This window comes from Gymnoscopelus microlampas (assembly GCF_963454915.1).
Source record: "Gymnoscopelus microlampas genome assembly, chromosome: 16".
NCBI lineage: Eukaryota > Metazoa > Chordata > Actinopteri > Myctophiformes > Myctophidae > Gymnoscopelus > Gymnoscopelus microlampas.
Window position 1 is genome coordinate 33,836,692 of NC_139953.1, and position 25,017 is coordinate 33,861,708.

A 25,017-nucleotide genomic window follows, 5' to 3' on the forward strand; every position below is an offset into this window, starting at 1 on the left:
ATTTGAGTACTTTTTTTTCCACCACTGCTGACTGGAGCATTATGAGTGGAGATAAGGGCATACCGTTCAACGCCACAAAAAGGAGGCAATCAACACTATCACACTCCACTAGTGGGTGAAAGCATTACTGGACACTTGAACAGGAGGCTTATCTCTCTCTCTGAGCCGTATAGTAATGAAACCAACTTGACACAAACATAGAGCGAGTGGTGATAATAGTATGGGGGCAGAGAGTAAGGGAGTCAGAGAGAGAGAGAGAGAGAGAGAGAGGAGAATGATGATGCCATGAGAAACACAGAGTGAGTATGTAAAAACATTTCAACCTATGACCCTAACCCTTATTTTCCAAATTCCACACCTCACTGCGGAATTTTGCAAAAATTCACCCGCATTACAGATTCACAGTTTTTAAGTTTGTTTCACTTTCACCATGGTATATATCGGTTGTTCTCAACCTGTGGGTCCGGACCCCAGTGAAGTGACAATTTAAGGACTTTTAAGACCTTTTTAATACCTAAAAAAATATAAATAAATAAGACCATTACTGCATCAAAAGTAATAAACAAACTATACTATAAAAACTGGTCATACGTTGGCCAAATTGTCAAATAATGAAATAAGAAATAAGAAAGAGGCAAACATTTTGAAAAAAGCAGATCTACAAGGTCACAACGCCTAGCAAAGCAAGGCGTTGTGAGCTTGCAGATCGTCTATTTTCACAATATGTATCTGTGGAACCGAAAATGTAATGCCTCAACTCCTACATTCCAAGTGCTTATCAGGGTGGGGGGGTCCCCAGTTCAAACATGATTCTTTTGCGGGTTTGACGCCTGAAAAGGCGAGAGAGAGAGAGAAGTAGAGAAGGAGTCATGGGGCAATCACCTCATTTCGCTGGGATTTGAAGAGGTTGGCTCTGTTCCTGTCCTCCGCCTCCTGCACGTGGCTCTCTGCTGTCTGGAGGAGGGTCTGAGCGTCAGACAGCTTGGCGGTGTGGCTGGACAGGCCCTCCTTCACAGGGGACACCCGCTTGTCCGTGGCGTTCAGCTTCTTCGCCAGCTGAACGATACGTGTCAGCACTGATGGAAGGACACCACATGTTACTAACTAAACCACTCAAACTCTATAGTATATATGTCAGTTGACCAGGGTCCTCCTGGGGTCTGTACTCCCCTCCTTTGTTCCCTATCCATCTCATTTCTTACCCCGAATATAGCCAGTCTACAATGTGACAAGTTGTGAGCTTGTAGATCTGCTATTTTCGTCGAATGTTCGTCAAATGTTTTCCCAGAATCGTGTTGCAACAGCATGCATGCATTTGAATATATTGTCCATTTACAAAACGACCAGTTTGTGAAGACATTAGTGGTCCATATGAGAGCTTCATACTGTATGTGAGGAAATATGTGGTGGAAATAAATGCACAGCAATGGAATGTCCAATGCCTTGTTCTGGAGCGAATTGACTTCGCAAAATTATCAGCCTTGTATTTTGTTTTATATATCATTCATTTGTTGTTTTTTTATTCACATATTATAGAGGGAAACTCCCTTGTAATCAATACATATGCCCTGCTTAGGCTAACGATAATTTATGTGTTGTTAGGTCATCTATAAACTGGACTACAGGGTTTTATTGAACCTGAGAGTGACAGACCACGGCACATCAGTACGTGTGTGCATTTGTTTATATAAATATATTTTGTGTCTCCTCACGCTCATGAGCCTCAGCACTCTCTGTGGTGGCGATGGGCCCTCGCGGGGAGAGATCCAATTTCCTCATCCAGGTCAGCATTCCGTGGGCCATCTCTGTGTTCCGACGCACCATCTCTGGGTCCACCTCCTGGTGGATGCTGTACAGCTCCCACTCATGGATCATATCTGTTCAGTGTTCACACACACACACACACACACACACACACAAAACCACAGACCGAGACACAGACAGACAGACAGACAGACAGACAGACAGACAGACAGACAGACAGACAGACAGACAGACAGACAGACACACACACACACACATAAAGACAAACAATAATAAAACAAGAATAAAACAAAGTAGTACAATGCATATGCATACATATACATATTATAATGCCATTCCTAGGTTACAATGACTATAAATACTGTGAAGGGTTGCCTATAATATGAGTACATGTGCTGCATTCTTTCCATTACCTTCGATGAGGTAGTTGAGCGCAGTGAGGTTTGCGGTGAGCTTGTCAGCCAGGGTGAGACTCTGCAGTGTCTCCTCAACCACTGTGTCCCTCAGGCTCTTCACTATCTCCTCCTGGAACATCAGCAGACCAACCGCAAATCAATGACCATACAGTATATAGCCGACACAAATCAATGACTTCAAGCCTGATTAATACATAGCTGTGCACCGGTGTCACGCACCGGAAATAGCACATATACAAGCTCACAACATATATCGCGATGTGACACATTGTGAGCTTGCAGATTTCAGTGCGCGATACAATAATGCACAGGCAAAAATCAGAGTTCATAGCATTTCTGTCGCGCTAGTTCTACTGAAACTCCAACTCTGTGAACCCCTCTTTGCAGAAGTTATTGTAATATTTAAAGTCCTGTTTATTATTTTAGGCCTATATAAAAAGTGTCATGAAGCATCAGGGCATTAATTCACACATTGTGATGCGTTGTGAGCTTGGAGATCCATTTGGAATTTAGACCCATTTGGAATCTCTCCCTCCGCACGATTGGAGCTATTGTCAGCTGTGGACCCCTAACTCCATTTGAGCTGGATTTCTGTTCGGACAAAACTCCTAATTCCATTTGAGCTGGATTTGGGTGAAGTGGTGGTAATATAATGGCACATGCAAGTATCTGACAATATATAAAGTCACTATACCAACTTTGATGAGGCAGTATTTCTTTGTTTTGAAAATATACGGTTTTCTTCATTTCCAGAAAAGTTTATATTTAGTTTTTTCATTTCCTGAAAAATGAGCGTTTTGGAGTTAGCAGGTTGCTGCTGGACAGTAGAGATATATTCCATTAAGGTAAGCATACACTACTAACCCTGTAAAAAAAGCGTTACTTAGAGATAAGATGTAGTAGGTGTTGTGTAGTAATGGTAAATATTCGTTTTTTTGTTTTTATCGCATTCCTAAGCCAATGACCGGCAGAGTCTCAATGGAGACTCTACCCTTCAAAGTGTAATGTGTAACGTGAGTAACAGATGAAAGACAAAGGGCTTTTGCTGACCATGTCTACCAGATGTTTCATGTCTGACACCACGGCCTCCGTAGCGTGCTCCAGCTCTCCAGTCTGGCGCCACATCACAGAGGACTTGTTCCTCCAGCCCACGAACTGATTCTGGGAACAAAGCAAGAGTGAGATATGTCAATGAAATCATCATAAAAACACAGCTGAGCTCTTCATCACAGAAGATGCCTGCTGCTCCTTCCTCCCAGCCCAGCAACCAGAGTATTGCTGCGTTCACACGGGCAGATACAAAGATACTACCAGTCTACCATTCATTTTTTCAATGGAAGCCAGGGGCATGAAGGTTAAAAAGCAACTTTCGACGTTTGTAGCTGCTATAACCCATTAAGACCTGAAGAACAGTATTCTAAAAAATATATATGTTTCTATATCAGTGGTTCTCAAACTTTTTCGTGTCAAGGACCCCCAAAATGATATGTATTTGGCTGACCCCCATCTCAAAATATTTGGTTCCAGGGACCCCCCAAAAGCAAAGATTTGAGTTAAAAATGTTGCACATATTTTCACGATTTTTGAATAGCCAAAGTGTAAAATAATGCTTTTTACTAGCTCAAATCAAAAAGTGACACAGATGCGTTCCAGGTCTTAATGGGACAAGAGAGCAAAGCAAGAGCAGGATCTGTGCCAAAAGGAATTCATCAGAAAATAATACAAAGGCCAATTTCAAACAGTGAGAGTAGAAGGAAAAGTACAGGAAGTGTTGGTTTGTGTAGTGTAAAGCATGCCATTTTTAATCAAAACAGTTATCAAGATGTAAGGAAGAGGTATCAATAGGTACAGTATATAGTCAAGACATTAAACTTTTGTGCAATAATCAGGGAAAATATACAAAATCCAGTTGGCTATTGTACATACTTTTATGATGTATAATATTGCATGCCGTTGTATTATGCAGCATTGGTTCTCAAAGTGGGGTCTGGGGACCCCCAGGGGTCCTTGGCGGGGTACCAGAGGGTCTACCCGCTAAATAAGTTAATATACAGTAGCGTCACAATCATTTTAACCATTATTGTATACTTAGGCTATTCAAAAATAGCATATATATTAGCTAATAGCGTGGCACCGAGTGCCGCGCTATGAGCTTGTAGGTCTTCTATTTTTGAAAAATCTCCGGCACAAAATATTTTTGAGATGGGGGGGGGGGTCCGCAGCCAAATACATATCATTTTGGGGGTCCTTGACATGAAAAGGTTTGAGAACCACTGTTGTTATACAGTATATGCTGTGATGGGGTACTTTGTATTGTAATTACCTCCAGCCTATGAGCGGTGTAGTTGTAGTACTTGAGCCTGTCGTTAGCAGCAGCCCCGGTGGAGACGTTCAGCACACTGACCCTCAGCTGGTCCAGTGTCTTATTGGACAGACGCAGGTCTCCAATCAGGTGCCAGATACATTCATCACAACCTGAAAGCAGGGGGGAAAGCTAGGAGTGATGACGCGGATACTGTTTCGAGGTTTTCACCTTCCACCACGCAGTACTATGTACTATGTACTCAAGTAAAATGTTGAGGTATTTGAACTTTACTCAAGTATATATATATATATATATGTATATATATATATATATATATATATTTTTTTTTTATCCCGCGATTTTTGTAACCCATTTTTTTTCACCCGGTGCCAATTTCCTAAGTGATCCTGGGCGCTACACCAGCCCAACACCAGCGCTACACCAGTCCCCCACAGCCTGGGGAGGCCAGGGCCAAGCTCATGCTTCCTTCAGTGCATGAGAGCCAACTGACCTTCTTGTCACCTGACAGGGGGGAGTTTCCCTGGTTGGACGTAGCGCGTGGAAGGAACACGTTATTCCAACCAGTTCCCTTCTCCTCCATCAGGCGCCCCGGCTGTCATGGGGGAGGCGGTATAGTGACCAGGATTACTACATGTTTTTGTGAGGGTATTAACTACCCTGGGAGACACGGGGAGAACATGCAAACTAGTAGTAGGCCCTTTCGCCAACCCCACCTCGGGTATGGGCGCTGATGATGCGGAGGAGAAGACACGCCCCCAGCGCCCACAGCGTCCCCGGCGGGAATCGAACCCAAGTATTTGTAATTCCCATTACTTCTACTCCACTACATCTCAGAGGCAAATGTTGTACTTTTACTCCACTACAATTATTTGAAAACTTTAGTTAATAGTTACTTTGTCGTCATGCAACAACATGGTAACAAGGTCCCTGCTGTGGCTATTAAGTAAACCCACTTACTGATGTTGCAGAGGTTTACTGTTGCAGCCTCTGGTAGACACTCCCCTGTGTGCATGTCACAATGGCCAGTGGGGCAGTCACACTCTGCACGTAGGAACACACACACACACACACACACACACACACACACACACACACACACACACACACACACACACACACACACACACACACACACACACACACACACACACACACACACACACACACACACACACACACACACACTTCAACTTACAAAGGTCGGGACTGACGAACATATGGGAAGTTTCTGGACCGTAGCCCGAATACTTTGTCAGCTGGACATGGGCTGAGTGCAAACGATCATCATGCTATATGAAGACCCAGGGATGGTGTTTTGGCAGTGAGGCCCCGGACATCTGTCTTGTGTATCCCCAGTGTGGGATTGCATTGGTTTTGGCAGCTGTGCTCTGTGCTCTGTGTGCATGTTCGTGTGTGTGTGTGTGTGTGTGTGTGTTTGTATTACTATACTTGCGAGGACCAAGTCTAGTAGAATTTGAAGAAATATACATTGTGAGGACCGTTTTCCTGGTCCTCACAAGACAAATGGTTGTTTTTTAGTTAAAAAAAACCCATTGTTTTAGAGATACGTTTACAATTAGAAAAACATTCAGGTCAGGATTAGACATTTAGGTGTTTTAGAGGTTAGGTTTAGGGATTGGAATTAAGAGTTCAACATGATTTATACTTAGTTACGCACCAGTGTCGTGCACCGAAAAACAGCTGATCTATAAGCTCACAACGCGTCGCGCTGCGATGCGTTGTGGGCTTGTAGATCTGCTGTTTTTCGGCTTTAGGCTTACGGTTAAAAATGGCAATTGTTATTTTTAAATGGCATTCGTAACATGGCTGTCCTAAAGTGTTGATGTCCTCACAAGTATAGTAATACAAACGTGTGTGTGTGTGTGTGTGTGTGTGTGTGTGTGTGTGTGTGTGCGTGCGTGCGTGAGAGATGTGATGTCATCCCCTCGTCCATCGGGAGCTCTCGTGGCCCCTGGGTTAGCTAGCTCTGTGCAGATGCCTGAACCTGACATCATAAACTACTACTGTGATAGTGTGGGTGTGGGAATGGGGGCTGCAGGCCCACAGCCTTCCCTCTCTCTGGGAAAACGTTATCTGTGTGTGCTAAGTGTTATGACTGATGGTCTGGGTGGGCGTAGGTTTTTCTTGGGAACAGAGATGGAAAGCATCACTTTTGACATGTTTGATCCCTGGATACGATCTACTGTATAGCATGTGATGCCAATTCACCACAACTCCTAGCCTGGTTCTAACCATAGACCCCGCCCACTCTCTGAGTGGACTGCCTCTTGGTCTGGTGTTGTAAATGTAAACCTAGGATTTATACGGTACACAATGTATTGCCCAATGAGAGTCGGAGGTGGGGGTGGGGATCCCTTAAGATTGGGGAACTTAAGGGAAATTCTAATCCCCTCCCCCTTGAAATCGCCTACACTGGAGCCAATGTCAGACTGAAGCTCCACGCAGCTTCAGTCTGATAATCAGGCTACACTACTCCCATATTGGCTGTTAACTAGCAGGGTTCGATTTGTAAAAAGGGAGGGGGGTACATTTTCTTAACCACTTAAGGGGATATAGTTGACTTTTTTTCTATTGATTAGTCACCCTCATGGATATTTTTTTGTCTTTGTCGCATTCCTAAGCCAATCATTTGATCCCCGTCTACTCCCATATTGGCTGGTAAATAGTATTTTTATGGTTTACTAGTTGCTATGCTGTATCAACAGAAGGTTGAGGTTCTATCAGGCAGCCTTCCAGGTGTGAATAAATACAACTACAGAAATGTAAAAATCCATTCTCTGTCATTTATTCCTGGTTAATTAAAGGCCAAAAATGGTCTTGGGGTGTTGCTATAGGAGTTAAAGGAAAGCAGAATGAGGAAACCTCAAAGCTCTTACGGGTCAGTTTTTTTTTAAATCTCAGAGTTGAATTTAACACCATAATTCTACTGTGTGACTACAGTGACATGTTTTGGCAGAAACGTGACTCACTGTGGCAGCCGGAGGGGCCGTAGTTCCAGTGTCCCGGGAGGCAGCGCTCGCAGTAGCGTCCCCCGGCGCCCGGGCGACACTGGCAGCTGTGTGTGAGGGGGTGGCAGGTGGGCTTCATAGAGGCGGGGCCGCACTCACACCGCCTACAGCCCTGGCAGCTGGAGAAACCCGAGTGGCCCTCCTATAGGTTACACAAAATGACCACGACAAAACACACACACACCATGAGATCTCATTAAACAATTGTTTAATTTCAGTCAAGGTTCAATTGAATTGAATTGAAGGTTGAGTGGTTTTTGGAGGCGGTCCAGAAGCATTCTGTCACCCAAAAATGTGTGGCTCATTAATCACCATTCAGGCGATGATGTGACACCTCACCATCAGGCTGCTATGAGCTGTGATGCAAATAACAGCTAATGAACTCCTCACTCTGATAGTGTGTTGCATATTTAATACTGGAGATACGCTATTGGCGGCTCACCCCCCTGTGGACAAGTTCAAAGCAGGGTTTGATTTGTAAATAAACTGAGGGGGGTACATTTTCTTAATCCCTTAAGTCCTGTATACGGTACTTCGTTGTACGACAAATAGCAAAAAGAAAGCCGATCTGCATGGGAATCTACGGAAAGAATGCCAAAGCCCATGGAGTGACATGATTGTGAAGAGACTATGACCTCGAGTCCTTGAGTTTTTTCTCACCTCACACTGGTCACACAGTCGTCCCGTGACGCCAGGCCTGCAGTGACACACTCCGGTCCTGTCATCGCATGAGGCCGTCCCACACTTACTGCACATGCACTCTGCGGAAAAGACACAGGATACGTGCAAAAGATGAAAGTGACTCAGAGGTCAAACTATGAGACATGAGTATAGGAGTTATTTTTATCCACGGCGGTGACTTGAAACATACACCGGAAATCCATCCATGATCGTGACCCTTTTTTTGTTTTTCTAATGCATAGTGTGAACGTTTAGTATTGAACCCCCCAAGGTATTCTTAAAGGAGTAGTTTGCCCAAAAAAGTACTTATTTTCCATCATTTACACACCCCATGAACCATTGAATTCATGGGGATTTTTTTTGTTTTTGTCACATTCCTAATCCAATCATTTAATTACGGCAGAAATATGCTAATGTATCCGGTAGGAGACTCAAAGGTGTCTCTTTGAGTCTCCTACCGGAAATACACCTTACACCCGGTCATCAAATTATTGGCTCAGGAATGCATCAAAAACAAAAAAGTCTCCATGAATTCAAGGCTTCATGGGGTGTGTAATTGATAGAAAACAAGTCATTTTTTGGGTGAACTACTCCTTTAAGTAAGAAATTAACCTGACTTTTGCTGCATAATTGTTCACATTTGACAGTATAATTGCCATTGCCATATCTGGAACAAAAATGATAATCACAATCTGATTCCCACCATACTGTAGCGTTTATAGATACTCTACTTTTCCCCTGCAATACTATGACACTAGCTTTACACAAATTCATTCCACTTCTCCGCTGATGCCAAAATGATGTAACATGAGCCAATATCCTGTCTTGTACTGTCCTCCAAGAATGCCGAGCTGCTGTCAGTGGAGCTTGACAGGAATCCTCAGCAGCCAGTCAGCCCAACTGTGTCAACAAACTATAAGGACCTTCCTGCATTCATTATACATGGCTTTGTGATTGGCTTAGGGCCCTATTACACCTAGGACACACAAGGGGAATTGTCAGAGCCTCGTATACGACCAAGCCATGACCTTACTTTACCTTTACTTGCCATATAAGCTCTATATGCTTTTTCATATGACAAATAACATGTATTTTCAATTAAAATGTCAAATTGTGATACAGTATTATCAAAAAGATCAGACAGTCGACATTTCCCAAAAGGAAACGTACCGGTAAGGTATGTATTTAATTCAGTCTGACCCAGCAGGGATAAGACATATCCCCATCAGTGATAAACATGAATTACCAGGGGGGTAATTCATTGACAACCAATTTGTTATCAAAAGCAGAGACATCTAACCCCCTTCCCCCCAGCAAATCGAACCCTCATTCGAACTCATTGTAAAAGGCTAAGCGACTCAAAATGGATAAAAGCATCACTCAAAAGTCTAAAATGTAAATTGTTAATATATTCAATACCAATCTATTTCTGTCCACTCCCTGGATTTTCTGTAAAAATGATTAACATCTAGGGAGGAACATGTAAAGTTCACTATTAGTGGCACGTACCTCTGCAGTTTTTGGCACTGATGGCATCGCCATAGAAACCCGGGGCACATTTCTGGCAGTTGGCGCCGGCCGTGTTGCCCCAGCAGTTCTGGCAGTGGCCTGTCACATTGTGGCACTCGTTAAAGATCATGTTGGGGTCGGAGTTACCGTTGCAGTCGCACCGCTTGCAGGAGTCGCCGATAACCATCGGGTTGCCGTAGTAACCGGGAGCACACCTGGAGGAAGAGTTGTTAATGAGTTGGGGCTCAGGGTGGTGCTGATGTTACAGAGATCCTTGGTTTGTCTGAAGCCTGATTTATGCTTCATTGCAACTTGGTGTCTGTGTCACTCGTCGAAAATAACACTTTTTTAAAAATGGTTTGTTGCTTGAAAAGTTATTGACGAGAGACACCATCAAAGAATACACATTTCTCCCCATAGGGATTAATCTAAGTAAAGTATAAATGAGGCTTAAGTGTCCTTGACAAAAGAAGGTATCTTAATTGTCTTCCTATTACAAAATGACCATTTGTCCAATGTCTATTTAGTCCAGTACCACCCCGTTACCAGCTCAGTGGCCTTTTGCTTAGAATGTCCGCCCTGAGACTTGGAGGTCGGGGTTCAATCCCCAGGCCGAGTCATACCAAAGACTATAAAAATGGTACCCAATGCCTCTATTCTTGGCACTAAGCATCAAGGGTTAGATTGGGCTTAAAGGAGTAGTTCACCCAAAAAAATACTTTTTTTCTATCAACTACACACCCCATGAAGCATTGAATTCATGGAGATTTTTTTGTTTTTGTCACATTCCTAAGCCAATAATTTGATGACCGGTGGAAAGATGCTAAAGTATCCGGTAGGAGACTCAAAGAGTCTCCTTTGAGTCTCCTACCGGAGAGACCGCCGGTCATCAAATTATTGGCTTAGGAATGCGACAAAAACGAATAAATCTCCATGAATGAAATGCTTTACAGGGGTGTGTAATTGATAGAAAAGAAGTATTTTTTTCGGTGAACTACTCCTTTAAGTTACTGTGACATACTAGCGTCATGTCCAGGGTGTGTACTTGTACATCAAGCTAAGCTCCTCACCTATCTGGCCACATGGCTCGGGAATGGTAGGTCCCCAAGTGAGATTTCAAGTGAGAAATACAGTATCTGCCCACATCAAAGTGTGCACAGCGTTGAGACTTCACATTGAGTGTGTGCACCCAGAGAGCTTTATTGGTGCAACGGCTTAATTTCAACCGGTCGTTCCAAATCCCTGTCAACACTGACCTCTCGCAGAAATGTCCGGCATAGCCCTGCTGGCACTTGCACCGCAGGATGGCACCTCCCCCGTCACAATGAGCCGCGAAGCTGGGCCAGACACACAGGGGACAGAATGTCAGAGATCACACAGTGTCCTGCCGAACGCACAGCCTAGCTGCTGTGAGCTTCTACAACGTCAACAACAACAACGCTGGGCTTACTTGTTGGATGGCAGTGAGATAGGGCACGCGCACGGCCGGCAGGTGTGGCGTCCGTCCAGGCTAGCGGCCATCGTGTAGCCGTCCTCACACATTTCACAGAAGTTCCCCACACTGTGGTCCCTGCAGTCCTGTATGTGAGGGCAAAATGACATTTAACTGGAGTGTGTACACGCATAACTATAGAACATAATATATGTATACATTAGGGGTGTGCCGATACACTAATTTCACCAAACGATACGATACGATATTTGGCTCACAACTTCGATACGATTTCGATACGATACGATACGCACTTTTTTTATTATGAAAATAAATGGGGGAGAAAAAAAGAAAATGCAAACAAATAATTCTGTTTTTGCATTATTCAGACATGCAAACTTGTAGCTTTTCAGCTACAATAGCCGTTTTCAATCCAAATAGTGTGACACCTGACCCGAAAAAAAAACATGTTGTCACTCTTTTCACTTCGGGGCCGTTTGCATGCCTGATTATTATGATTGTAAAAAAAAAAAAAAAAAAAAAAAAAAAATTCAAAAACGATATTTTTTTTTTCCAAAACGATACATATCGTCGCAAAAACGTATCGCGATATATCGCGGGACGATATATCGGCACACCCCTAGTATACATACATATGCACACATACGATTTGTTGTGTTATAACGCTAAGGATGTTACTGTGTATCTGAAGATGTAACCAAACCAAAGATGATGAATGCAAGTCAAGTTGAGCCAAACATTTGTTTGCTCTTTGAGTTCATGCTTTTGACTGAAAATGTACAAAACTATCATACTGGCAAAGAAACTGATTGGGATTCTGATTTGATATTTCAAAAACATTAATACACAGCTTGGCCACTAGTGAATGAAGTAAAACAGAATTGGGAAGTGAACTGAATTCTGACCAAAACAAATCACACAATTAAATCAAATGATTTGTTCGCCATAAGACCTGGTTGATGTCAAGTATGGAAAAACGTACCTTGCAAACGCCTGTGATGTCCTCACAGTAGTCTGCATGGCCTTTGCAGTTACATGGTAAGCATTTTTTGTTGTCGCTAAGGAAATATCCTCTGCCACATACCTACGGAAGGAAAAAGAAACATGGACTCAACTTTTAAAGTCATTCTCGTTGTTACTCTTTCTAATTTAGATCATATGAAAATAAACACAGAGTAGAAGTGGAACCATATTTTGGCCAGAGTGGGATTGGATTTCAAGCACTGATGCAAAATTACTAACAAGGACCAGAATTGTATATACTGTAACAGCCAAAAGGCTGGAGTCACTTTCCATTAGCTTGTTTTTGGTTTTCTGAGGAGGAAAATGCATGCGAATGGACAAGAGGACAGACAGTCTTCATTGAGCCACAGAGTTCACAAACATGCTAATAAAACAGCTTAAATTTGGGGCTGAAAAATCTGCATTGTCAGTCACTGCACGTCAGATTGACAACCCACTGAGGAGAAGAACGCGTGAGAATGGACACACAAGAGTTTTCTTCATTTTATAGTAGGGTTTATGGTAGGATATTACTCTTTTTGATCATATAAAAATAAACGTGTTTAATAGCAGCAGAAATAGAACCATACTTAGAGAGGCTAGAGAGGGTTGAACTGATGCTGTATAGTACTGTCACACAGAAAGATAATGGCTCTTTAAAAGGCTATATGGTTCCACAAAGAACCATCAACTCCTAAAGAACCATTTGATCTAGTGAATGGTTCTTCATGTTCCTCATCTAGTTCTAGAGAGCCTTTTTTGTCAAACTTCTTTGAGGAACCTTTGAACTCTTAAACCATGTCTTAATAGGCAGACATTCATCGACAATAGCAGATCTGCAAGCTCGAGCTACGAGCTTGTAGATCTGCCATTTTCGACAAACACATTTCAGCCGGTTGATGAAGTTTATACGGTTTAAGAGGTTTGGGTTCTTCATAGAACCTTTCAAATAACCCTGAAAGGTTCTTTCTGGAACCAAAAATGGTTCTTCTATGCCTATGGCATTACTCTGAAGAAGCAGTTTTGGTTCCGGTTGGCAGCTTTATTTTTCTGTGTGTATATTGATGGTGTCGGGGAGAAACCTCCATGAAACCAAATTAATGCCCTACTTGATCATACTACAGCGTCACACAAAACAAAAGTATGTTAAAAATTGCAGAACTACAAGAATAAAACACGTCGCATTGTGGCGTGTTTTGACTATGTTATGCTGTGACAGCCAAAAGTCTGGTGGAGAAAGATGGGGGCACCTGGAATCACTTCCAAAAGGTCTGTTTTAAGTTTTCTGTAAACAGCGGAAGATGTTCTTCATCCTGTAAGAACATATCCTCCCATATGGGCAGAACATTACCCTTTGATGGCTCATACTGCTGTTTAACTCGTGGCTGTACGAAAGCACAAACACACACTGGTGCATGTGTGTGTGTACGGGTAGAAAACAATGAACTGCCGTGTCGCAACAGTCCCTTGCTATTTACGAAATGTCGGTTTAAAATGTCGGTATATCCTGCCTGACATGTTGTGCTATGAGGTGGAGTTTCTGGAGCCTGAGTAACAGTGCACTTATTTTCGCACCAGTGTGTCGCACAGGGAACCAGCCTACAAGCTGTGAGCTTGTAGATTGCCTATTTTACGTTGTGCAACACTGCGCGCCAACCAAGTACAAATTAGGGGCGAATGTGGTGTGATGTCAGAGTTCAGAACCCTGACCTCCGCCTCCACCCCACAAATACATCTTTGAACTTCTGAAGCAGTCCCATTCAAAGACACACACAATACCACTTTGTTTCTGTCCGCCTGTAAGAAACCCCATGTTTGTCCTCTTCTGCTCAATTGGACGTTTATGCTGTGCCGTCTAGGACGGCTCGTAGCTGGAACATTCCAGAGATATATGCCCGGCTGTGTGAGGCATATTTTCCTTTGATTTCTTTTCAGATGGACCGTGAGACAAAGAAATGCCTTTCACATTTGGGCCGGCTAATGTGAAACATCCTGTGAATGGTCCAAGGCTTACACGGCCGGCACATATTCTTCCTGTATAGTAGCCTCTTTTCCTGTGGTCTCCCTGCCCTGACCCACAGTGCACGCACACACACATACACACACGTACACACGTACACACACACACACACACACACACACACACCCCCACAACAGCAGGCCCATCTATCACAAGCAGTATCGAGTCTTGAGTATGTCAACCTGCCATGTGAACATGTTAGCGTTCTAACAGATGATGTACCAAATGGAAAGGCGTTTCACGTCTGTTACAGACGTTAGATTACAGGTTAGATCTACAGGTCATCTAAGATGCCATTCTTTTCCAGAGCAATTTAAGTTTCAGTTCCTATTATAGATCACCAACACTGCAAGCAATCAATAGCTTGAAATTATTGTTGGGATAAAAAAAAGAAGAAGAAAATAAATGGTTTTAAAATGGTGAGAAAGCAGTAATAAACCACTAACTACAGTAGATTATGGGAAAACCACTAAGCTGAGTCAGCTCCGGTCCTGTTTGCAATTTGCAAAAAGACGCTTGAAAGAGTTTTGAGTCGGTCTGCAGCAATTAGCTGTGTGACACTCAGTGACGGGTGAAACAGCTGTAGATTGTATACACAGCAGAACACAGAACTACAGGATGCAACAGATGGTCTACTCTACAGGATATATACAGTACAGTTATTCACTACGTCAGCTTGTTCAAATCCCTCGTAATGATATCACCTCCACCCCCATCCCGTCCCCTCTGTGCTAAGAAGGACTTGTTCAATCACTGAACGCCACAAAAGACTTTGCATTTGTACCCACAGCTGTAAAGTTTCAAGTGAGTGTTCCCCCTTTGAGTAATGCTGAAATATTGAACAATTCTACTTTGAATGGGACCACATTCTAATGCACTTTGTTAACCCATTGAACCCAAGACCTGAGATACGATTCTACAAATGTCTTCTAAATCCTGACAGTTTTCTGAAACACTTATGTTGCTACACTGTATTGTCAGTGGTGCTCAAACTTTTTCATGTCAAGGACCCCAAAAATGATATGTATTTGGCCGCGGACCCCCATCTCCAAATGTTTTGTTCCAGGGACCCCCAGAAGCAAAGATTTGAGTACAAATGGTTGCTATATATATATATATATATATATATATATATTCAAAGATTTGCACACATTTTTAAGATTTTTCAAAAATAGCAGATCTACAAGTTCGTAGCACGGCACTCGGTGCTGCGCTATGAGCTTGTATATCTGCTATTTTTGAATAGCCAAATTATAAAATAATGGTTTAAGTGGATACACAGATGCGTTCCCGGTTTTAACGGGTTAAACAAGCATGGCAATTGAAACAACTGACATTATGTGGCCTTCTGTCCTAATGAGTTCGCTCCGCAATGCAAACTATTTCAGTGATCCTTCTCAAAGTGCCCACTTCAGTGGCAGAACAAAGATGACATTCAACAAGTTTACATGCTGCAGCCTCTCTCTGTTTTCCTGTGAGTGTACTACAGTAAGTGTATCTCACAGCCCAATGTTTTTATCCAGGACTGGATTTGTTCATTATTCATCAACAGCCCAGCAATGTGTCTCTTATGCAACACAACAGTACAGAGACTGGAAAAGGTCCAGATCTCTGTAAATGAGTGCTGGACCAATTGAAGCTTTTAACCACATAAACTCTCCTCTCTAGGGTCCCGATTCTGAAAGAATAGGTGGAACGTCATCCGGTAAAAATAGCAGATCTACAAGCTCACAACGTGCCAGCGTTGTGCGTTCGCTGTTTGATGTACGATAGGGTTTAAGTGGTTAATTCCAACAATGATTGCTGGAATGAAAGTAAAGAACATCATGAACTATTATTCATGTTATGAAACAACCGTTTCCTTCAAAACAGTCACGTTGGTGAGGTTAGTTAACCCATTTAGACCGGGAACGCATCTGTGCAACCACTTTAACCATTATTTTATACTTTGGCTATTCAAAAATAGCAGATATACAACCTAATATTTTTAACTCAAATCTTCGCTTCTGGGGATTCTACAGATGTCTTCTAAATCTTTTTTCTAAAAGTTTTTTTCTTTTCTTTTTTTACTTACGTTGCTATATATATCAGTGGTTCTCAAACTTTTTCATGTCAAGGACCACCAAAAATGATATGTATTTGGCCGCGGACCCCCTCATCTGAAAACATTTTGTCCCAGGGACCCCCAGAAGCAAAGATTTGAGTTAAAGGTGTACAGTATATATATTCAAAAATGTGCACACATTTTCACGATTTATTTTTCAAAAATAGCAGATCTACAGTACAAGCTCATAGCACGGCACTCGCTGCCGTGCTATGAGCTTGTATATCTGCAATTTTTTTAATAGCCAACGAAATCTAAAAATGACACAGATGCTTTCCCGGTCTTATAATGGGTTAATTAACAGCCTGATATATATATAACATCCCTTCTAATGTGTGATAATCTGTCACCATAATGGTGCTGACCATAAGCCTCTATCTCCAGGATACAGTGCTGAACAAATATATCGGGTATCAGGCAGAAAAACAGGAGTTGGCTCCACACTGGAATTCTGTCCAAAGTCAACACTCTCCCTCGTCCCATGGGCTGTGTGACCATGTAGTCACGCATTCTCTATATTAGGGGGAAAAGGCCTCTATATAGACTTTTAACCTATTCATTGATTGATTGTGAAAGTTTTGGGGAGTTTGTATTGGGGAGAGAGCCTCAACCTCTCATTCTCATGCCTATATAGAATGACATGGCAGGCAGAGGGATCTACAGCAGTGGTTCTCAAACTTTTTCATGTCAAGGACCCCCAAATTGACTCTTATTAGTCCGCGGACCCCCATTTGAAAATATATGCCAAGGACCCCCATAAGAGAAGATTTTTACGGCTCTAGCAGTGATTTTCAACCATTTCGATTTCAAGGACCCCCGTTTGACATGCATTAGGCTACGGACCCCTATTTAATGGAATGTCTATCTATGGGACCCCAATTTATATTGTAAAATCAACGTTAATTTAACTCAGAGAGTGTACAAATGGAACCAAATGGACCCGTTTCGCTTTTTTATTAATGTGAGAACAATGGCTTCCATTATAGCATGCTAACTTTCCAGGAATAAATAGCCTACACTACAGCTTCTATTAGCTTTGATTCCCCATCGATGATGTCACTGGTAGGCGGGTTTCTGAACCGTCCACAGCCCTCCTCTGAGACACAGACTGAGTAGACAAAAAGTGTACCATATTATCATGAGCATTAGAGAGGACCGATTATATGAAGATAAGGTTGAAAATGGGTGAAGTCGTCCTTTAAATTAAAATCCTTGAACGTCAAACCCTTACCCCCGCCCCCCCCCACCCTACCAAGAGAGCTAGCTGCTGTATATTTGTTTTGGCCATGGCAAGGGGTTCAGAGTCTGGGTTTTTTCCCCGAAGATCCTCCAGGACAGGATACAGTATAGAACACGGGGTCATGAGAATCTCATCATAAGTTAATAACGCAGCAGGAGACTAAGTGTCTGCTACAACACAAGGCCATGGACCCCTCCTCCTCCTCTCTCAGGCCACTGTATACTGTCAGAACGTCTCTGAGACGAGGGGAATAATCGTTTACAGCACACAACAACAGAGGAAGATCAGAAGCTGTATGGTTCTGTACTGTGTATAACTTGATAGGAATGTACAGTAAGTGAATTCCCTGTTTAACCCGATAGGACGGAGCATGTGAGCATCAATGACAGGGTTAACCCATTAAGACCGGGAACACATCTGTGTAACCACTTAAACCATTGTTTTATACTTGGGCTATTAAAAAAATAGCAGATATACAAGCTCATAGCGCGGCACTCTGTGCCGTGCTATGAGCTTGTAGATCTGCTATTTTTTTTAAATCGTGAAAATGTGTGCAAATCTTTGAATATATATACTTTTAAAGCGAACATTTCTAACTCAAATCTTTGCTTCTGGGGGTCCCTGGAACAACATATTTTGAGATGGGGGGTCCTGGCCAAATACATATCATTTGGGGGGTCCTTGACACAAGTTTGAGAACCACTGATATAAGACATTTGTAGAATCGGCCTCAGGTCTTAATGGGTTAAAGGGTTCCATTCCTTGTGTAACTTAGCAGGTACTGTACATAGGAAAAATAAACCTTGAAAAGGGTCAAAATTCAACTGTTTAGCACCCATCTAGGACCCATCCCCCTGTGTGTTTGGCATACCGTAGCACTTACAATGCAAATGTTACGGGGCTCTTTTTAACATCTAGCTTAATGTAGCCATACATCACGGCACTAAACAGTGCCAGGGATTGCGGTTTCACTTTCTATGTAGGTCAATGGGCACAACGTACGAAGCCCCGGCAGTGTTCCAGAGTTTTGGGCACGCATTCAAAGCAGAGAGAGTATATGGCAGCTCGTATGTTGTTTAATTCCCACTGGGGGCCAGCCATACTAAAAATATATATGCACTCATTTTGATGCCGTAAAGACGCCCTTCAGATACAGTAAGTGGTTAAAGTGGCACAGTTATGATGATGAGTCAAACTCATACTGTCCTCCATCACAAGAGTCCTCGTTCAGATTCACCCTATTCCTATGCAGGCGACACACACATCTAACATTATCATCATTAACGTGAGTGACTGCTTCCACAATACTGTAACAAGTAAACTATGCTTATTTGAAATGCTTCAAAATGTTGAAAGGAAGACCTCGGGGCATTTACACCGGTGGTTCTCAAACTTTTTCATGTCAAGGACCCCCCAAAATGTATTTGGCCGCGGACCCCCATCTCAAAATATGTTGTTCCAGGAACCCCCCAGAAGCAAAAGTTTGAGCTACAAATGTTCGCTTTAAAAATATATATATTCAAAGATTTGCACAAATGTTCACGATTTTTCAAAAAATAGCAGATCTACAAGCTCATAGCGCGGCACTCGGTGCCGCGCTATGAGCTTGTATATCTGCTGTTTTTGAATGGCCCAAGTATAAAAGGTTAAAGTGGTTCAAATGATTGCAACGCTACATTAACACATTTTGCAGGGGACCCCTGGAACCCCCAACGATCTACACAATATAAACATGTTCAGTTCACTCTGTGAGTGTCCATTTGGTCAACTTGAGATGCACCAAAAAAAGAAACCCTTAGAATCAAGAATCATACTGTATATGGTACACGCTCTTCAGTAATGTTTTCATGACTGATAGTTATGACCTTACTGTTGTTGTTTTTATGACTGTATATACGTTCTCATGCCGTTACTGCCCCCTCTCTCTCTCTCTCTCTCTGCTCTCTGCTCTCTCGGGTGTTTCACAACACTTTCCAGCTGGTTTCCATTAGGGCTCTGTCAAGGTGGGGTGGGGTGGGGTGGGCTTGGGGTCAGGGTCTGGATGGGAGATGGAGGTGCAGGGAAGTAGTAACCCAAGACCCCCCCATCGTAGAGCGTAAATGCCTGATTTACACTCCGTCGTTCACAAACTCACAACATGTCTCATCTGCGAAACGTTGTGAGCTTGTAGAGTGTGACAGTTATCGTACGGTGATGTATGAACCGGGTTTCACTCTGTGCTGGGGGGGGGGGATGATCATCATCATCTGATGATAACTGTCCTCCTGCACTGTGAGCCCAGAAAGCCTCAGTCAGTACCATCATGAAATAACAACAGAACATAATCGTCGCTGTCAGGGTAGAAACCTTGTACCAAATTTATACTTTTTGTGTTTTTTTTTTCATTTCCCAAAAAGTAACGTTTTCAGACAAACAAGGTTTCCACAAGACGGCAACGATTTATACAATCTGAACTGACACACCAGGGGGTCCCCAGGGAGCTTCTGAGACGGCCAAAGCCCTTTCCATGACATGCCCTGTCCGTCTCTATTGCCATGTATTCACACGATGGCGGTGACAACGGCGGTTTCGATCGTCCAGTGGGATCTTCGACAGGTTATGAGAAGACCTGACGAAAGATCCCACTGGGGGAATGGAAATGTCACGGTCACTGTCATCATCACTGAGCAGCAGCAGACTAAGAGTTGTGGGTCGTCTTTATTATGTGGATGTCTGTGGCTGTGTGGCTCAGCACCAGTGTAAGCATGAGCCCTTACAACCAAAGCCCTCAGAGTTTCCACAAACAAAACATTTTCCAACACCATCACACAAAACTGTCACGGTATGTACTGTACACCTATCAAAGTTCATATGCACGATATACACACGTACTGTATAGGCCTGTAGAGCAAGGGTCTTCAACAGGGGGTCCGGGACCCATAGGGGTCCTCAGAGCTACTATAGGGGGTCCGCCAAATCTTTGTGTGATAGGATTTCGTTTTTTTACATTAACCACTTGAACCCTAGAATTCCTTTTCTGAGGGGAACATTAGCCGAAAATAGCAGATCTACAAGCTCTCAACGCCTCGCGCTGCGAGGCGTTGAGAGCTTGTAGATCGGCTATTTTTGGCAAAGAGGCTATAGGTGTAGAGGGAAAAAAACTTCAATCTTGAAACACAATTTTATACAATATAGAGTAGGGGGTCCCTGCTTGATCTCTCACTCAGCTAGGGGGTCCTTGACCTGAAAACGTTGAAGACCCCTGCTGTAGAGTATACTGTGTATGCATGTGAGTATGTATGTGAGAGAGAGAGACTCAGAGAGAGAGAAAGAGAGAGAGAGACAGACAGAGACAGACAGACAGAGAGGCAGACAGACAGACAGACAGACAGACAGACAGACAGACAGACAGACAGACAGACAGACAGACAGGCAGAGGCGCAAATTGGTGGAAATAATTGTACGTTTTGTTGAATCTTTAATATTGCCATGGCACTGGAACATCTATCCTGCTCGTACAGTATATACAGTACCAACCAAAAAGAGAAAGGAATGAAAACAAATGAAAGAAAAAGAAAACAATAAATAAAAGTTTGTCTTACTTTCAACACAGACTCTTGTTGGCCCCATAAACGCACGGCAGAAGCTGGGTAATCAATCCCTGAGAGGATGCAGAGTAGGCAACATAGGCAGGGCAGAGACTTAGCAGCCATGTTTTTAGTGCGTTGTGCCCGGTGGAGCACTTTTCCCTCTCTCTCTCTCTCTCTCTCTCTCTCTCTCTCACTGTCTCCCTCTCTCTCTGTCTGTCCCGTCTCTCTCTCTCTCCTCGCTGTCGTCACACGTCTCTCTGGGACACAGAGGCACAGCTCCCACCCCCTCAGCTCAGCTCAGCTCCGGCCGTTTGGTTTGTTGTACTTTTTCCAACTGGTGCTCTGACCTCCAGATGGAGGGGCTGTGCCTGTTCCAGCCCAAGCCCTCACTCAGTCCGCTAAAACAAACTGTGTGGACTTCACTTCCCTCCCTCCCTTCCACACACCCCACCCCACCTCCGTTCACTCATTCACTCCCTAACTCACTCCCTTGGCTCCTCTCTCTCTCTCTCTCTTTCTCTCTACACACCCCTCCTGCCCTCCCCTGGTAGAGTTGCCTCTCCCCTGAGCCCCTGCCTAAATCACATACAGATGGGAAAAGGCTGGAAATGGAGAGAGTGAAAAAGGAGAGATATAGAGAGAATGAGAGTGTGAGAGGGTATAGTGAAGTGAGGCAATGAGAGAGAGAGACAGAGAGAGAGAGAGAGAGAGAGAGAGAGAGAGAGAATAAAGAACAGAGAGAAGTTCTCTCCGCCTTGTGCACAGCAGACTGTCAGTGTTGTCAACCAAACTACCAAGTCCTCTCAGCCCTAACCGGCCCATTCAGATTGAGTGTTATAGCAACCATACCATTTGCAGGTCCATGACACCCTTTCTCCTTCTCTCCCTCCCTCCCTCCCTCCCTCCACTCAGTCTGGTCACAGTGGGCAGAGGGGTTAAAACCTCAACACTCAACCAAAAAGAAACATCTTGCTTCTGAAGCAAAACCCTCACAGACAGGACAAACCATCCTGCAAAACCCCAGCAATGGACCCGTTCTCTGTTTGTTTTTGCTAGAGGTCAGCCCCATCATAAGGTGCTACATTTATGAACACCGTGCGAGGCTCCGAACAGGAAGAGGCTGACTGTGATACTTCAAGCACAAAGGAGGGTATTGTCGGCGCTACATACACCATACAGACTGCAAAAAAAACTGTTTTTCTTAATATGAGAGCTGTTGTAAACAGTATGTGCACATTAAGACGTTCATGTGCCTGTACACACGTGCTGGAACTCATGACCGTAAACAGGGTGAGTCATGCAGGTCAGATGGCAGTAGTGGATGTTGCCCGCCCCTCTCTCTCTCTCTCACTCATTTCCACAAAGAGCATGTTGTAGGCAGTTCCAAATGCGTCCGAGTTATGTAGCACTCATCTGTGGGACCATGTGGAAGTTATATGTCTCGGATAACCAATAAACGGGCTGTCACGTACCACTGATGTATGGTATGGCAGGATCGTTGTTTTAACTCTCTATCTACATGAGAGCAAAATAAGGCCTAAGCAACATGGCCGCTCTCTCTGTTTACTACTCTGGACAGAACCGCACGCTTGACGACATGAAACCCTATAGTGCGTCTCTTTTCTGAAGGCTCCCAACGGCCTATTATTCCAAATGTCCCAATAGCCCGACAGACAAGAGTTAGTTAGGCTTAGGTTTAGGCTTAGTTATAGTGGGGGGGCTGTCGGACCAACGGTACAATATACTTCAGAACAAGGTACCGTTGGACTAATGGCATGGCAACCAAGTTCTCTGCTGCACTCCTTTTTGCACCCAAGATTGTGTGGCCAAGAACAGCTCAAACTCCACAGCAAAACAAAGTTTGCTGACGGCACAGTGGCGGTGGGCCTTATCTTAATGACGACGAGAGGGCCTGTCCCGAGGAGGTGCAGGTGGCAGGCCTGACGCACCGGTGCCAGGAAAACGGTCTCTTCCTTTAATGTTGGAAAGACCAAGGAGATGATCATGGGCTTCTGTACACAGAGGCAGAGGTCTTACACGCTCCTTTCTGATCCTCGGGGAACCAGTGGAGAGGTTGGACAGCTTCAAGTATACCTCGGGGTGCACATCACTGAGGAACCAATCTGGGAACCAATCGTCAAATAAAAAGGAAAAACAGCGCCCCCAGCGTTTTTCACTTTTGCATTTGACTCTGGGGGGAGTGATTAAATAGACCAACGCTGACTGGAAACCAACGTTTTGGTCTGGCCTCAGCCCTCCACTTCCGGTGGTGCGCCTATGTTTTCATTCCCACTAACAATATTTCTCCACGGAACACTAACACCATTTCTCCCAAAGAACATGGATCGTTTTGGTTATAAGCCCACTTGTTTCTATGACGAAAGAACAAGTCAAAATGTTACTAACTTTCCGCGGTTTTGTTGGCTCCGAGGACGCTATTGATGAATGAGTTTGTGTTTGTTTTCAGTGGGAAGCGAGTCCACAGATGTAAATCCCGCCCACTACATTTGATTGGGTAAAGCGCGGCCTGCTTCCTGATCTGAAGGCTCGCCCACTTGTAGGCCAACGCTCACACGTTCTGAACGGGGCTCCCGACAGATTCAATAGCGCAGCTCTGAATCTGTTCTTGAGAGATTACCGAGGACCTGACCTGCACCTGTTTGAGCCCTGAATGAGGACATATATAGTAAAAACAACAGCAAAGGAACAAAAATAACAAAACTAAATAAAACAACGGTAAAAATCCTAAGCAGCTGCACAAAATGTTACTTGCACATAGACTTGCACAGGAGGTAATGATAGAGGTAGCAGTTTGGTCATGCAGGCACATTGGAGCCTGAATATCAATGTGCACTGCAGATATTACTTGCACATAGACAAGTGATTTTTGTGTGTGTATGTGCCTTCTGCACACAGAGCACACTGTTGCTAAACAATATTGTAGCTGTCTTTAAGAGCTATATCATACTGCCGTTCTACCTGTCTCTACTCCTATCTTTTCCAATATTACTCATTTTATTCTATTTAATTGCTATTATCTTACGTTAGCACAGTTTCTGCGAAACATGTCTCACCATCGTTTTGCTGCTTATAGTAGCCTATAACCAGGGACACCAGTTTGTTTCTATCTGTTGTTATGGTGCCGTCTCAGCTGTATCTGTAAAATATCTAACTATATTGGCGAATACTGTATCTGCATATCGGTTTTCCTGTTCTCTGATATCAGAATTGACCTCTGGTAATGTTACTTGAAAGTTGAAAAGGTGAAAAGTAGGTGAAAAGTAGCGCAACCATACATTAGCAGGAACTACACGTGTGTGCGTTATGAACACGAAATATCCAAGGGAAGGAGAGCGTGAAGAAAAGACGAATACTCAACATTCTGAGCATTCGAAGACAGGGATGGATTTAATTGGATGGATATATATATAGTAGGCTACAGCCATGTTTTTTTTTTAAATCAAATGCGAAAAGCACAGGGACTGCGAAAATGACCGTCCAGTCAACGGAAATGGATACGCCATGTTAGGGTTAGCTCAACCACAAGGTGTTTATCTCACTAGGTTATGTATACAAACAGGGCTGAGAGGGAGAGGGGAGCTGGCTAAGTGGCAGACTGTGGGCTGTCTGTTCCTCTCTCTCCTTGTTTGGCCCGCTGCACATTGGTATTCTGAGCTCATGCGCAGTATAAACACAGGAGGGGATCACCGACAGGCCACGGTCATACTGGATAATCAGGGGTGGATGTCACAACGGGAGTTCACATTCATCTCCAGCGCCATAAAACGTCTGGGGCTGTCGCCGTTAAGACTCTCCAGTCACCCTACTTGGGTCATTTACTGCAGTGGTTCTCAAACTTTTCCCGCGCCAAGGACCCCCAAATTGACACTTATTAGCCCGTGGA

General features: G+C 43.6%; 1 protein-coding gene across 1 annotated transcript in view; it reads right to left on the bottom strand.

Annotated features, from left to right (window-relative positions):
- The window catches only part of lama4 (laminin, alpha 4), a 52,008-nt gene extending 30,553 nt beyond the window's left edge, over nt 1–21,455 (bottom strand). The window contains exons 1-13 of the mRNA XM_084083360.1: nt 21,126–21,455; nt 12,161–12,262; nt 11,176–11,303; nt 10,982–11,062; nt 9,726–9,940; nt 8,196–8,296; nt 7,497–7,677; nt 5,464–5,547; nt 4,504–4,655; nt 3,231–3,341; nt 2,178–2,289; nt 1,713–1,877; nt 883–1,076 (exon numbers count right to left, since the gene is read on the bottom strand). Of these exons, the coding sequence (XP_083939486.1) occupies nt 883–1,076; nt 1,713–1,877; nt 2,178–2,289; nt 3,231–3,341; nt 4,504–4,655; nt 5,464–5,547; nt 7,497–7,677; nt 8,196–8,296; nt 9,726–9,940; nt 10,982–11,062; nt 11,176–11,303; nt 12,161–12,262; nt 21,126–21,236 (1,737 nt within the window). The 5' untranslated portion in view covers nt 21,237–21,455. The remainder of the gene's footprint in view (nt 1–882; nt 1,077–1,712; nt 1,878–2,177; nt 2,290–3,230; nt 3,342–4,503; nt 4,656–5,463; nt 5,548–7,496; nt 7,678–8,195; nt 8,297–9,725; nt 9,941–10,981; nt 11,063–11,175; nt 11,304–12,160; nt 12,263–21,125) is intronic.
- Between the last annotated feature and the right edge of the window lie 3,562 nt (nt 21,456–25,017).